Here is a 15,927-nt window from a genome sequence, read left to right on the forward strand (position 1 = left end):
CAAAACACTAAAATGACCAGAAACCTTTTTTGAAAATGATTTTAAGTGAACAGGCTGTTTCATTTCTAAAAGCAAAATTAAAAAGGTGAGAAGGCATAGAAGAAAAACTATTTTAATGACAACTTTCAGAAAATATATAAATTAGAGTCTCACCTGGTTTAAGCCTCTCTTGAATAGACACTTATCAAATTGCAGCTAAAATTGATAAGCTCCAAGAGATTTATGTAATATACCCCCGAACTTTTTTCCAGAAGCAGGGGGTTTTGAGCTGCATTCTACCTTAAAATATTTTCGAAACAATGGTCATCTATCTTCATTCTTGATATCTTCATTCAGTTCCTGCACTCTTCCCTTTTTTCTTATCACATGTCATCTTGTACTGATGGCCCTGATGTTTCCCTGTAGTAATTTTTTATTTCTTAGTAAAATACATCCAATTGTAATGCAAGAAATTCATTTTTTAGCTGTTAATTATGTTGCGTCTGCATACCATCATTGGACATCTGCAAACAATATACAAGCCTGTGAGCTCGAACGACTTACAAAGCTGCTTTATCATTTTCTGGCTCATCTAAGTAAGATTGAAGATCTTACCAGATTCGCCTGGTTTTCAACAAAAATGCTGTGCTTCCTGAAGCTGGAGGCACAAAAGCAAAGCAAGTCAAATTCTGTGAGAATCGATTCAGAGACAGTGAAAATTAATGAAAAGATATTTGAGATACATTGGAAGCTTGCAGGGAAAGCATCAAAGAACATGGAATTGTTTCAGGACGTATTTATTATCAGAATGCTTGGTTTAAGATACCTTCTTGATTTCAAAAAGGATCTGAACAAATTTGAGAAGTACTTTGAAAATATGGTCCTTAACTTTTTACATGAGAACAGAAGTCAGTCTATAGTTATTAATACAGAAGCAAGTTTTGTTTTAAAAGACATAATTGCAAGTTTGTCGGTTAACCTGCCATCAAATAGTAAAGAGACAGCCAGAAATCAAGGAACATCCATGTACATTGTATTACTGTCTTTTAAATTGCTACTTATCCACGGAGGCTCTATAGAATGTGCCGAGACCCTAAGCAAAGGCCTAATTGGAATAGACTCTACTTCAAATTTGAAACCCTTGATCAGTACACTGATTAACACCCACAGAAGCCATTCTGTTTTGAAAGCAACTTCAAGTTGTAAAATCACAAAAACATTATGCAAGCAAGCAGGAACAATGAAGCTATGCCTACAAGGCCTTGAAGCAACGCACCAAGAATTGTTCAGAACCAAAGTTTTTATGGTTAATCCAAAGATTGCTGTTATCTATGATATTATAAAGGAATTTCTTAAATTCCAAGAAAAGCTTTGTTGGGAAATCATTGATGGTCTTTGTGATATGGTCATCTCATTTAAGAATCATGTCGAAGTAGCTTTCAAGAGCATATGCTGTGGCTTAAAAAATGGGAGCAACTCAAAAGTTGTTGATGATCTGCTGACTGTTTTCAAAGCTCTTTGTACACAGTGGTACTCTTTTGTTTCCTGGTGTTTACAATTGTTTCAAACTTGGCTCAGCAAAACTGGAAAAATGCAGGTTGATGGGAAATGCACTTGTATCACAAAATCATCATTCAAAAAGTAAGGATGCTTTTGCAGCAAAAGGATTTAAAAATGTATTACTTATTACTTTGAATTGCAAAATTGGACCCATTGAAATATTTCTACATGCTTTTTAGATGCTATTTTTCAGCTATTCTGCCATTCATTTTTTTCTTTGCCTGACAGTTTTTTGATATTATCTAAATTGATAGTTTTGTTGATGCTACAAGACAATTCATTTACCTCAAATTTTATTTTTTTAAAGAGACGACCTATTCAGAACGTGTTGTACACTTGTCGCCAGTGGCACAAGTGCTTTGAAAACCATGGAAGAATGGAAAGTTAATGTTTTGGAAACAGACTACAATTGGATTGGTGTAACCTCATATAATTTAGGTGTTGTTGCTCAAAGGGACGGATCCCTTAAAGCAAGCATCTCTCTATTTGATCAGTCCATTGAAAACCTAAAAGATTGGGTGCAAAAATCACAAAATAAAGATGCTGCATTGACAAGGCTGCAACAGGTTTGCAACAAAGATTTTTTACGATGTGTTTCTCAGATACTTTTATTTTCAAGTTATTAATTGAAGAAAGTCGGAGAGTAGCCACAATGTTTAACAAATTCATTTAGTGATTTGATGGAAACAGCAGAGACTGCACTCAGGCTAGGAAATCACTGCTTGAGCGAAAGACAGGCGATTTCATCTTAATCTATCTTTAATGGATGCTACTGTTAATTGATTGTTTATAATTCTTGATGCCATATAGAAATTCTTCCATTTGAATTTATATTTTTTATCTAAATGCTCCGTTCCTAGGAATTTTGGAAAATTTGGTTCGGTTTGGATAGATGGGTCGGTAGCTAAAATTATTTCCATCACGTCGAGTTAATGTATGAAATTTATTTCAAAAGAATGTACTCAATAGACATTGGAAAGAGAACAGCATTTGGACACGTTTTGTATACCATTCAGCGCCTTGATAGTATAGCACCGTTAATTTTGATTTGGTATATACTGAAGCTCAACAAAATGCTGAATATTTCGTCTTCGTAATGGTATATATCATAATATCTTTTAAAGTCCTCTTGATCTTAGTATTTTTTACCTGCTGCTTTCTAGACAAATCTGGTGTTTAAGCATCACATTCTGATCGATGCTTTGGTCAAATCTGGATCTAGCGATGCAGCATTATCAAAAATTGCCGATTTCCTATGTTTTTTGTTGTCTGGTGAAATTGCCAATAATGATTGCCAGACCAAGGGAGAGCTGATACGAGACCAAATTCATCTTTGGTTCAAAACACAGGGAAAGGCTTCGCGTGGAGGAAGTGAATTTGAAGGAAGGTTGGCATGTTTCTTCTCTGTTTTATGATAACCTGTCGCCAGATGACAGATGCCAAATAACTTTGCGTATGTTAAGTGAGTCGAACTAGCAGTATGTCTTCTTGTTTGCTGACAAAGAGCTTCAATTTTGTTGTGAAGAGGAAGTCAGGCATGTTGGCATCTTTAAAGATCTTGAATGAAAGCGCAATTTTTCTAAACCGCAGGCAGAAAAAATTTATATGATGGAATTATGATCAACCTATTTTAATCACCAATCAAAAAAATTTTAGAGTGTTTACATTACGGATTTCCATGATGAAAATATGATGACCCGAGGAATATGATCAAAATTTGATGGAAATGTTGTAGTATGATCCGGCCTTAAGGCACTTCTTGATCGGCAGCCTTCAGAGTAAAAGCGTTGGATTAATTTATCAGAAATTTTTATCCAGCTGCAGGTCGAAAGTAATGCCAATAAACGTTTCATTGCTGCCAATAAACGGTCGATTCGGTACGCCAACACAGTACAATTTCTGATGACTCAGAATTCCTGGTTTGAGTAGAGGCTGTCCTTTCTTTTATTCGTGCCTAGGCTCACTTAGACCCCGTTTACACTGTCCCGGGACAATTTTGTACCGTTACGGTTCGCAAGTGTTTACACTGTCGCGGTTCCAAATTGTTTCGTTTAGCCGTTCCGTTTACACTGTACCGGTACAGTGTAATGGCTTCAAAATTTAATGGCAGAACATTTTTTAGAAGAAGCTGTATTTAGTCAACCAAGGCTTTTATTTTGCCACCGAAGTCAACAATCGAATTTTTATTGAGAGTTAAAATGGAGTGGAAGGCCGATAAAAATTTTACTTGGACGAAAGACAAGGTGGCTTTAATTTTCAGTGTTATTTTAGACTACAAAACTGCAAAGTCCAATCAAGGCTTGGACTGGGAAACACTACAAGCCTTTTCTGTGGTCGTCTTTTCTTCAGAATTTCCTTTTCTTCAGAATTTGAGAACGTAGTTACGCCACAATCAAAGCCTCGATTACCTGAAACAGCCATACAAAAGACCTCTTTGTGAATCCGTGACAAAATCGTCTCGGATAGGTGTTTACACTGTCCCGTTCAAAAACGGAACCGTGACGGTACAAAATTCGTTCGCTTTCAAAGCAGGGTCAAAACTGTTCCGGATAGCAGAGCAAAATCGTCACGGTTCCACAGTGCTAGTGTAAACGCAAGGGCGAACCGCGACAGTTTTGTCACGGTTCCAAACTTGCACGGGACAGTGTAAACGGGGTCTTAGATTGTCGTTTTATGCTCAAGCAGTCTCTTTGTGGTACAAAATTTAAAGACGATTTTGAAAACAGCAAACATTTCAGAACATACTTAAGCTTTTCGTCTGACACTCTTCAGAGTATAAAACTTCAGAACATAGATCTTAGACGTTTTATATTGCAAGTATTTTTGCTGAAGCTCTATTCAGGAGATAGAGACAGCTCTGGGAGCGAATTCTCCTTGAAAATCTTTTGTTGCCACGCCCTCCAAGGTCCCTTGAAACGTGTAAAATACCGTTTTTTATAAATGCCCTTTAATTAAATTACAAAATCGTATCAGTTTGTAACATCTTACAATTGAATTCTGAAATTTGGCCGTCGTTGCCTTTAGAAATGGGCTTTTATTGCATGCATGCCCATATCAGAATTAATCTATGAAATGAGGTACAATCTTGAGGTGCTCACTTTTACGGTTTTATTTTCAGCTCGATGACTAGCAAGCTCATAGGATTGAGCAAAGGTGACTTGAAGTTTGTAGCTGAATGCGAAATGACGGAGCTCACCACAGGAAGGTAATCACGCACGTTCAGCGAGTCTTAAGGCAATGAAATTCCTTTTTTGCAATGGAAATGATTGTCAAGTATCTGAAAATTTAAAGACGGCTTTGAAAAAAGCAAGCATTGTCAAGACATGCTAAAGCTTTTAATCTGACAATGTTAAGAGTATAAAACCTCTGAACGTTGATCAAAAGCTCTAAACTAGGAAATATATGCACCAAGTTGTGGATAAAAAATGGTCCATCAGGAATGCGACTGGAAGATTGCTCAACAAGTGCCGCTTGCCTACTGAAAATATCCCTAATGGAGTCCAAGGGAAAAAAGAACTCTTTCTGTCTACACAATAACATTTTTTTCATTTTTATGCAGATAGATTCTAAAACTGCTAGAAAAACAACGACAGGGCTCTACCAAATATTCAAATCATGTCGCCACTATCTAGATTTGGTAGTCACTTTTTGACACAATCTAGATTTGGTAGTAAATGCTGCAAATTGCAAAATTACAGTTTTTGGTTGATGTTTTAGATCTGCAAGGCCGAGGAGGCTGTTCTTTTAGGGATCTAGTTTTGTTTCTTATGTTAGAAAGGGCAAGCTGCTTTAAAGAAGCATTTTCAAATGTTTCTTTAAAGAACTAACTATGATGTGTTTAAAGAAGCATAAGAAAGTGTTTTCAAAAGACAGTGCTAAAGAGCGAGACTGAAGTAAAAACGAGTCTAAAATCGGATAATACCTAGTATCATAGTTAGACTCAAATCAGCCTTCCTTTGGATAAAATTTTCGCCGATTTTCTTCACTCAAATTTCTCTTAGTATCTATTGTACAAAATATTCTTGGAATGGAAAGAAATGGATTTATGTAAAATCATCTATGGTTTGGTCTTTATGCTTTGTCAGGAAAAAAGAAAAGTTCAAGCACAACGGTTAATTCTTCTTACTTTAAATACCCAAGTTATGCATAGGCCTTCCACAAACCTACGGTATCGTTGGATAACCTTCGTGGAACCGTAATATGTTCTAGACTCTGATTAAGCTCTGATGGATTTTCCATCTATTTCCATTACAAGTCAAACTGTTGGTTATCAACTTCATTTTCATTCAAAATAAGAACAATTTTATAAATTTCATGTTTAGGTCCAAGATTTGCATAGAAGCTGTGAAGGATCTTTTGAGTTTTATAACCAAGACGTATGATGAAAAAAACAAAGATTTCGTTGCATGGGCGATGTTGGAGTATGCTTGGCTACTATATGATGAAATAGAGACAGAAGAAAGGTACATATTGGTTTCTCTCTTTCACGTGTCTTCTTACTCCTATCATTATTTTTTCCCATATCATCTCCTCTCACGTATTATATATACCTATGCATACCGCAGTATATATATAAACATTTCCTCTAAATTTGGAAGTGTGTAGTAGTTTCATTTCTGTTTCCTGATCCGTTGTTCAAATGTTCGATGCATACCGCAGTATCCTGCTATATAACACAAAATTTCTAAAAACACTGCACAGTGTACTAAGGCCTTTGAGATGCATTACCCGACAGCCCTCTCCTCAATTTAAATGTAACGCTGTATCTTTGCTCGTCCTTGATTTCAGAATAATGTTGTTGAATCTTCACTCCTACAAACATTATTCACTTTAATTTTCAGTGCTAATGTTATATAAGAAACTAATTTGTTACCCCCTGCTACATATAATGTCGTGTTGAAAAGACTTGTAATTTAGCACATTTGACCGGACGAGGAGTTGTTATTTCAGTTTTCTATGAACAATCGAATGCTTGAGAAGCAGAGAGAGAGAGAGAGAGAGAGAGAGAGAGAGAGAGAGAGAGAGAGAGAGAGAGAGAGAGAGAGAGAGAGAGAGAGAGAGAGAGAGAGAGAGAGAGAGAGAGAGAGAGAGAGAGAGAGAGAGAGACAGAGAGAGAGAGAGAGAGAGAGAGAGAGAGAGAGAGGCTATCGAGAGAGCATTTTCCGAGGAGATTTCGTTTCACCTATGAACGGTATCATTTTATACGGTTGCTAGTGTTTTCTTTACAAAAGTATCAATCATGTTGCCCTTTTCTCCCAGTATTGTTTAACAATGTAATTTGATATAAGGATTGTTGACTGTTTACAGCTCTTCTTATTAGACTATCGAAATATGATGTGTAGAGTTTGGTTCTGGGTGCATTCCAAACATTTACGGGTTTTCACATCAGTCAAAGGATGCACGCTCGAAGTTTTAGGCTACCCTTGCTCGAGGGGGTGATTTAAACTGTTGGAGGCCGGTTTGTGTAATTATCCGATTATAACCTTCTGCGCAGAAAGTTGCGAGGTTCAAAGCTTGATCGAATTTGCTGTCAAACTTTCTAGTGTTTCATCTATGGGTTCGTGAACTCTTGTAAGGATAGCATGTGGGTTTCCAAGCTTGAAGTCTTCAGGCACTAGTAAACATTTCTCCACAAAGTCGTTGTTATTTAATACCAAATATATGAATCAAGACATGAATGGCTATTAGAAGACGAATTCATATTTTGCTATCTACATAGGGTACAGGTTTGCAGCGAAGCGATCAGTAGACTTGAGGAATGCACTGACGGTGAAAATGATCCAAGCTCTGCCAATGATATGCTCGCAACTGGCTTTTTTCAACTCGGATGCTGCCAACGTAAATTGAGTATCGCAAATGTGATTAATGAGGCAATGGACACCTACGCCGGCCTGGACTGCGATACGAAGCCCGTCATAGACGACGAAGAATGCTTTCACAATCAGGTACGTGTCTCAATTTTATTTCTTTATCTCAAGTATTACATGCTTTCAAAGCTTGTTGCCTTGATCTGAATGTATTTCTTACTTCTGAATAAATGCATCTGCATCATCGCACTTAAAAGCTTTTACACAACCTGCATTCTTTGCCGTGGCTGTCGTTTTTCGTGAAGAGAAATTGGCTTTGTTTTGTTTTTTCATACAGTACGATATAAGGCCAGTTTTGGAAAAATTGTTGTAAAGCATACCGGTTGCGCAAGATGGTCTAAGACGGACACGTTGCTCCTGAAATCTAAAGCTATAAAACTTTTAGGTTTTTGTAAAAGTTCTTCCCCCTTTTAAAATTGATCACCCATATTTTCACTACAAATATCCCAAGGGTGCTATCTCAGATCTGCCTGTTAAGATGCTTCTCATAATAAGAACTTAAGATTTTTGTAGATAGTATTTCAGTCTGATGGTATTTCAATCTGAATAGACTTTTCAGGTTGCTGCCATAAATGTAGCTCTATGCTGATGTATTCCTTGTTGATTATTTCCCACAGCCTACCCTGGGAGACATGGATTACATTACGTCATTTAACACAGCCTTGGACATCTGGTCTGCTCTTGCTCAATCAGCAGTGAAAGGAAATGACTGTTCTTCTGTGAGTGGTTTTATTATTCAAAGATCTGAGTGGAATTCTTTTAGTTTTTGGGCTCCAAACATGATATTGGATTGAAAATGTTGGTGTATCACCATTGTTGTATATTTTTTGATATTTTCACTTACAATGATCATCATAAACATGGTGGGATTTAATGGCGCCCAACAAGTATCCAAGGGAAAACTAGATGTCCAGGGGAAAGTTAAACCGGAGAAAGTATGCTTTGACATGGCCACATTTTAGTATATATCTTTTTCAATGGTAAAGATTTTAATACAAGAGTAATGTGAATTTAAAAGCAGTAAGGTGAGTACAAATCTTGTAGCATTTGTCCACTCTACTGTCTCTGACAACCATTATTTTTCAGTTTCAAAGGTTATTCCGACGTGTCGAGAAATCTGCCTCGAGCCTATACTATATTGGACATATCTACGCCTTGAATCGCCAGGTACGAGTTTGCAGCGTCTTACCAGCAAAACCATCCCAAAAGGGCTATTTTCCTAAGAATCTCCTTATCTAAATTTGTTTTATGCGTTGTTTTGATAGTTATTCCTTTCAGCGTTTTTTGATAGTTGCCTATGTTATGTTGCTCGTATATCAGCTAATGCCTCAGGGCCCTTTCTTTGTTTCTGGAAATGTTGCTATTTCTTGAAACCATAGCTGTTGTTAGAGAAAGATATAAGAAGTCTGTTTATTATAATTCAAACCTTTTTTCTGATGTGTTTTTTAATTTCTAATACTGTCATAATTTGTATGATCAATAATTGTATCAAGTCTTGTTAAGTTAGTAATACGAATTTCAATATTTGATTTGCAAGGAACATTTTTGATATTGTGTTTGCTTTATAGCGATTCTCAGCTGTACAAGCATTCACCCTTTCGTCTTTGCTTTTGGAAACGATTTCACCAAATGTTTTGAAGCATCAGGCTGAGATGAAAGTAGCTGCGACTTGCCAGATCACTAGACTGCTGACTGAAATTTTCGACTTTCCAAGTGCGTTATCAGTTTTGAACAATGTTGGTGAAGTTGACGAAACTGAAAATCTAGTTTGCCTGAATTTCCAAATTACAAAAGCATTCTTGCTGCAAAGAGCTGGTGAGGTATGTCTCCTTTTAAAGCATTTTGACAACAGATTTGAGCAGAACCAAATAAGCAAATATTGGAATTACTGCTAAAATTTATTCTTGCATTAGTAAGTTTCTTGTAGTACCAATAAATACTTGATCAACCGTTCAATCTTCAACAGAATGAATGTGTATTAAGTGTATGTATGTTTCTTAAGATCCTTAAAAAAACCAGTAAAAATACTTCTGCTTTGGCAGTGGTGTCTATGTATTTTGATTTAAATTAAGACAGTTATACCTGCCTTTTAAAGAAATCAAATTTTTTTAATGTCACCATTTGCAAACTAAAGAATTTATCATCCTACTATGTCTTTCAACAGAACCAAAAAGCAATCAGTATATTAAAGTCTGCCCTGTTGGATGCTAGAGTGCTGCAAAAAACACCGAAGGCCTTCTTCACAAAGGCAGATTGTCTTCTCACCTTGGCTTTGGCAAGTGAGCACCCCCAATGTGCTTTGCAGTCAGTAGGTACGTTGTATGAAAGCTGCTGGCTTACGAATTGTTTCATGATGATGATAATATACATGTTTCTACAGGGTCAAATTTTATCAGAGCAAAAGGGCTCTGTTGAAATGAAAATGTAAAAAATTATAGTTAAAGAAGTCCTGTAAAAAATAAAACCAGACAAGGTAATTACACAAATGTTTACAATAAATCCTTTCTGCGAGGATATCTTATTTACATGAAATGATTTTTTAGTATGGTACTCCTTTAGCCTTGATTGTAATAGTACCGTAGAAATTCCGACATGAAGTTCATTTTAATCACTGTTAGCGACCGGAACACAACAGCAACTCCTTGCATAAAAGCAAGCAGGAAAAAAAATTTTAAGATGCTCTCTGCAGTCAAGAATTTTCACTAGTCTCTGGCTCTTTGTGGCTGAAGCTATTCCTCGGAAGAACATAATTGCATCAATAGAAACACAAATGTTTTGCTCAATAAATTTAGTGTGATTTCACCTAAAAGCCTAAATTTGAGTGCTAGGCAGACAAAAATCCTAGCAAAAATAAATGAATGAAGATTTTCTGAAATCCTTCAAAAAGAAAATATTTACTATTTCCACGTTCATACCGTAACTTTTTTCGGTCAAAAACTTATTACTGAAGAATTTCATATTTCATTGTTGACATGTAATTTGAATTTGAAATTTAATCACAGCGATTTTAAATTCTTAACAGCATTTCTAATGTCTTTAACCCTTTACAGTTCACAGTCTTTCTTTTTGATCTCCACTTAATTTGTTTGACCGTACAACACCAGGTTAAATAGTCTGGTACATGTATCCAAGTGTTTTGTGTATAAGAATCTTGGTATAAGAATCTAGACAATTTTTTTAGTGCGGCTTTGTCACTGGACAAAAAGACCACAGTAACAAAGTTGTTCTAAACCATTAGATATAATTTTTTTCACCGTCTGCCTATTATTTTATCGTAGATTACCACCCGTTGTCCTTGGCTCAGGAAGCTTTGAAAATATTCCGAAATCTTATGCAGCTACACTTGGGATGTAAAGAAAACTCGTCGAAAAAAGACAATCAAAAATTACAAGGTAACACAAAATCTGGTTTTAGAGAGGATAGAGAGAAAGGGGAACCGAAATGGAGAAAAAAGTGAAATAGGATGGGAGGGAAGTAGAGGTATAAGAAATAGAATCCAGGTTGTAGAAATGAGGAGAGGAACGAATGAGGAAGGAAGATCCACTGGAGGGGAAGATCGATGAGAGGAACAGAAATGTGAAAGAAATGAAACTGAAAGGGAGGAAATAAGAAGGACAAGAAAGAGGGTTGAGGTTGTGGAAATGAGGAAAGGAACGAATGGGGAAGGAAGATCAATAGGAGGGGAACATCGATGCGAGGAACAGAAATGGGGAAGAAATGAAATAGGAAGGAAGGGAAGTAGAGGTATAAGAAATAGGATCCAGGTTGTAGAAATGAGGAGGGGAAGGAAGGAGGAAGGAAGATCCACTGGAGGGGAAGATCCACGAGGAGAACAGAAATGGAAAAGAAATGAAATGGAAAGGGAGGAAAGTAAAGGGACACGGTAAAGAGGATCGAAGGAAAGGGGGAACGATAAGAGATACAAAAGGAGAAAGAATCGGGGCTGTGGAAATGAAAGGCGAATCGGGAAGGAATTAATCAGAGAAAATAAATTTGATAATCATAGATATAAACTCTCTTCTTATATCTTTCGTCCGTATTTCTCAAAAAGCAGTGCCTTTGCTCTCTTTCCTTTACAGAGGCTAGCGACGTCTCTCCTTGGATTGTTGCTTGCAAATTGTTGGACTGTTTGCTGTACATAGCTCAGCGATACCAGTTGCAAGGTTGCATTCCTGAAGCGCGATGCCATATCAAGGAGGCTTTGGTTTTATGCGAACAATTCTCCCTAACCGAAAGGTGCATGATAATATTGTTTATGATACTTTTTTCTACTTCCTTGATTTGGTTCCGTATTAATTTATAAATTATAGATAATAGTTGTTTTACATAGGACATGTTTCTTTCTTTCTTTGCTATTTGACGTCATACTTTCTGCTGCTTCTTGCACAATGTTATATTGCAATGACTCTGTTTAGGTCTGTGTACATTGTTTTTCCTTTCTCATTCATTCCTTCACATTCTCACATGACAGCAAAGACATCCTATACGCAACTACGCTACATAAAGGCATATGTTTAGCCAAACGTTGCATTCTGTGTGCTTCACTTCAAGCATTCTACAAATGCTGCTTCCTTTTGTAGAAAGCTGGAATTCCTCGTCGAAGATGCAAAAGCCAGCCTACTATCACACGATGAAGAGAAGGCGGAGATGTCCATCTCAGAAATTGTCAAAACTTTACGAGCTAAAACTGAAGAGGGGAAAAGGCCTCACGAAGTACCAGCTTTTTATCGTCATGAAGAGAATTGTGCTTGCGAGTTTTGTTCTGATGTCTTCCTAGTTGATCTTTGTTTAAAATGCTTGATGTTAAGGCGCCATTATAGCTTGATTGCATCAAAGGATATAGTGGATACTCGATGTAAAGCGGTTTCACTGAGCGCGGCTTTGGAAGGGGCTGTGCAAAGAGGGAAAAATGCGGTTATTAATTTAAGAAATGTTTTACGTTCATATACCATGAAGAGGAAGAAAAAGGTGAAATTTCATTCTGACAAATCACTTTTCTCTAAAGACATGTTTGATGACAAAACAGTCTGTAGTCTAGAACCAGACGATGTTTCTCGATTAGTTTACTGCGGACAGCGAATAGAATTTGCCTGTATTGACTACCGCCTCGCGCTTTACAGTCAAAATTGCGGACTGCAGAATGATATTGACATGACGTTAAGCGATATAAGAACTTCGCTTGTATACCGAGTCATCAGTTTAGTCTATAGGACAGCTATAGCCAAACTTCTGCAGATCAAGGTAGAGATGCTTTTGGCAAGTGATCACGGACAAAAAGCTGTTGAACATTCATGGAAATTGTGCAGAAAAATTCAAAGAGCTACGCACACTGGAGCTGGGTTAGATGTTCCAGAGGCGAAAAAGGTATCACCTGAGGTAAGGGACGGACGCCGAAGACGAGGACGGAAACCGAAAGCGGCATCACGAAAGTCTGCGAAACCCACGGCGAATAATGAGGCACCGATGCCTAATGTAAAGGGTGATGTAAAAGGAAAACACGATGAAGGTATGCAATTAGGTTAGTGTTTGAGTATCATTCACATTTCGTAAAAGAATCTTTGACCAACCGAACTTTTGGTTATTTATTTCTACTGTTGTTGCTTCGAGAGATTCTTACACTGGAAATCTACGCAAACCTTGGAGTAACATCATTAAAATTTTTATTGAATCAACCTTTAGTCGAAAACGGTAAGAGAGAGATGTCATTGAGCACACCTTCCTTACTGTTCGTTGCGTGTTTGTTGCAAGAACTCTGGCAATAGGTCTTGGACTGCCCGAGAAAAACATGTGGACGAAGGCGAATTAGCATCGCAAAAATCTTCGAAATCTATGGCGAAATGCGGATTACCTCAGTCCCAGGTTAATTGAATATATTAGTAAGATATTCTTATTTATTGTCGATTGACAGAGTTTTTGACAATGAAATAAATTAAAGGAACTCTTACAAATGTTTACGTACTGTATTTGTCAATTTATACCGTTCCTTGTGCCAGTCTTTTCATGACCTGGCATGTTTTCAGCTTTAACCCTCCTATTTGTTTGAATTCCTCCGTTAAGTCAATTTTCTTGTATTTTTAAGCCGATTTGATATCCGGATGCCACATATCTCTGATGCTTTTCTATTTTATTAGACCAGCTGCTAGAAGACCTAAGCAAGATGTGTTCAGAAGGCCTGTCTCTTCTCATCCCCCAACTGGACTGCCTGCAAATAAAGTCGTTTTATGAGCTTTTGTCTCTCGTATCGGGACAGCAGTCACCCAAGCAGGCTGCTTATTTGGAGCAACTTTCGTTTTCAAGAACTCTTCATCAGCAATTGCTATCAAGGTCAATCAAAAATATGAGGTAAGAGCAAAATCTGGCTTTAAGGAGATATGGGAAGGGTTATGGCTCCATCGAAAGTCAATAAGAACGAGTCGTAATACCAAACTTTCACACCCACGATGGTCGCGAGCCGGGTAAAAAGAGAAGACCATAAACAGAGTAATATTTCTACGTCTTTATTTTGCCCGGCTTGAAACAAAGTTCTCTCAACCTCCATATAAAAGATGCCATTACGACCTTAGTTAGCCTACTTGTCTGTTAAGAAGAGATAGCTAACAAGTCTTTGGCTATAAAGTTAAGTAGAGATAGCTAACAAGTCAAATGACAAGAAATCTAGATATATTCATTGTTTGTAAGCAAAGATTTCACTGCGGCCTAAAGTTTTATTTGAAGTCTTTGTGGATTTAGACAAAACCTATATAAAATGCTTTCCTTCCTGAGATCGTACGTGTTAAAGCTGGCCAAAATTGTAGAATTGTCTAAGATTACCTCAACATTGCACATATAGCAAAGGTTTTGAATGGGACTTTTAAAATTTTGGATGGTGCCTCCCTTATCAGACCCAAACATTTTATTGTTAAGTTTTTGTATAAACCAAGGCTATAAAACGAGTTTTTCTTTTCTAGGAAAAGTGTTTCGGAGTACAAGGTAGCTTCCTCAATTCTTTTTCTAAGCAATCTACTTTTTGTTGAAATCTTACAGGAATGAGTTGCTAGTCATTCTAATATATATTCTTAGGCAATTTTATGTCTTTAATAATGCCGCCTTTCAGCAGAGGTGAAAAGTTTCCTGGTCAAAATTTCTAGTACTTCTTTGTTTCTGGCCCCCTGATAATTGTCTCCTTTAAAAGAGGTGAATCATTTGAAGAGTTTAGGAGTTGTTAGTGTTGAACAATAATTATCTTTTGTTATATTGATTCGTATCTACATCCGCTTCCTGTTCCGCAAAAGCGGTTATACATCATGTGACTGTAATGAGTTTAGTGTGTCTCGCTTGCTGAAGTTGTGTTCGCTATTATTATTGAGTTTTGTTATTTTGTCAGATATACACTCGTGATTTCTTTACGCTATTTCTGCGAAACTCGACATAACTTTAAATTAACAGGTTATGGGCCCAGACACTTTTCATAAGTTTTTTCGTCTGTACATGGCTTAGATATTTGCTCCGTACACAAATAAATCAGAGGAAGTCTGTTGGAATATTTCGCTGTAATCATGGCAGCCGAAGACACTGGTTTTAAAGTTGAAAAACTGAATGGAGAGAACTATCATAGCTGGAAGTTCCAGATGAAAATGTACCTTATCGGAAAAGATTTATGGGAATTAGTTACGGGAGAAGAAACCCTGAATGCCGCAGCAAATCCTGAACAGCAAAGGAGATTTCGAAAGAGGGAAAATGTGGCCCTCGCGACAGTGTGCCTGTCTGTTGAAACAAGTTTACAAATTTATGTTCGATCTGCTAAGAATGCTAAAGAAGCTTGGGACAATCTTGAACAACATTTTGAACGAAAATCGCTATCACAAAAAATATTCTACCGCAGGAAGCTATATTCTGCACGAATGGGAAAAGGAGCGAAAATGATCGACCATATAAATTATATTAAAACACTTGCCGAGCATTTGGAAGCAGTGGATGACGAAATAGCTGAAAAAGATTTGGTTATCATTTTAATAAGCAGTCTACCTGAGGAATACAATTATTTGATCACTGCTCTAGAAACAATTGCTGAAGAGAAATTGAGTTGGAACTATGTTCGTGACAGATTAATTCACGAATATGATAAAATGCAGGGCGGAAGTGAAGGGACAGTGAGTACTCCAAAAGCTGAGGCGTGCCAAGATGCATTATTTACAAAGAAATTAACAGAACACAAGAAAATAAATAATTGCAAGAAATTTCAATGCCATTATTGCAAAAAGCCCGGACACTTTGCCAGGGATTGCTTTAAAAAGAAAGCTGATGCAAAAAATAACCCCAAGAACGTAACAGCAAGTATGGCAGAAACAAAACAAGAAAATGGCAAGGTAAATGAAGAAACAGCAACTGAGATTGCGTTAGCTGTGGGTAATACTCCATCAGATAAAGATGACTGGTGGATAGACTCGGGGGCATCACAGCACATGACCCCTGTTAAAAAGGGGATGTATGGATATACACCATTCAAGAAACCAATAGAAGTGAAGCTTGCTGATGATACTGT

General features: G+C 37.1%; 1 protein-coding gene across 2 annotated transcripts in view; it reads left to right on the forward strand.

Annotated features, from left to right (window-relative positions):
* LOC135682049 (uncharacterized) overlaps positions 1-15,927 on the forward strand; it is a 34,085-nt gene that overhangs the window by 2,377 nt on the left and 15,781 nt on the right. The window contains exons 3-17 of one of the 2 annotated variants that reach the window (XM_065196759.2): positions 465-1,620; positions 1,847-2,105; positions 2,703-2,926; positions 4,658-4,744; positions 5,862-6,002; positions 7,259-7,484; positions 8,024-8,125; positions 8,493-8,573; positions 8,975-9,226; positions 9,571-9,718; positions 10,685-10,798; positions 11,486-11,642; positions 11,987-12,924; positions 13,538-13,748; positions 14,354-14,375. In XM_065196759.2, the coding sequence (XP_065052831.2) occupies positions 465-1,620; positions 1,847-2,105; positions 2,703-2,926; positions 4,658-4,744; positions 5,862-6,002; positions 7,259-7,484; positions 8,024-8,125; positions 8,493-8,573; positions 8,975-9,226; positions 9,571-9,718; positions 10,685-10,798; positions 11,486-11,642; positions 11,987-12,924; positions 13,538-13,748; positions 14,354-14,375 (4,118 nt within the window). The remainder of the gene's footprint in view (positions 1-464; positions 1,621-1,846; positions 2,106-2,702; positions 2,927-4,657; positions 4,745-5,861; positions 6,003-7,258; positions 7,485-8,023; positions 8,126-8,492; positions 8,574-8,974; positions 9,227-9,570; positions 9,719-10,684; positions 10,799-11,485; positions 11,643-11,986; positions 12,925-13,537; positions 13,749-14,353; positions 14,376-15,927) is intronic. The other variant, XM_065196760.2, reaches the window with a different exon arrangement.

This window comes from Rhopilema esculentum, chromosome 16, assembly GCF_057945365.1.
Source record: "Rhopilema esculentum isolate cy_ngs chromosome 16, ASM5794536v1, whole genome shotgun sequence".
Taxonomy (NCBI): domain Eukaryota; kingdom Metazoa; phylum Cnidaria; class Scyphozoa; order Rhizostomeae; family Rhizostomatidae; genus Rhopilema; species Rhopilema esculentum.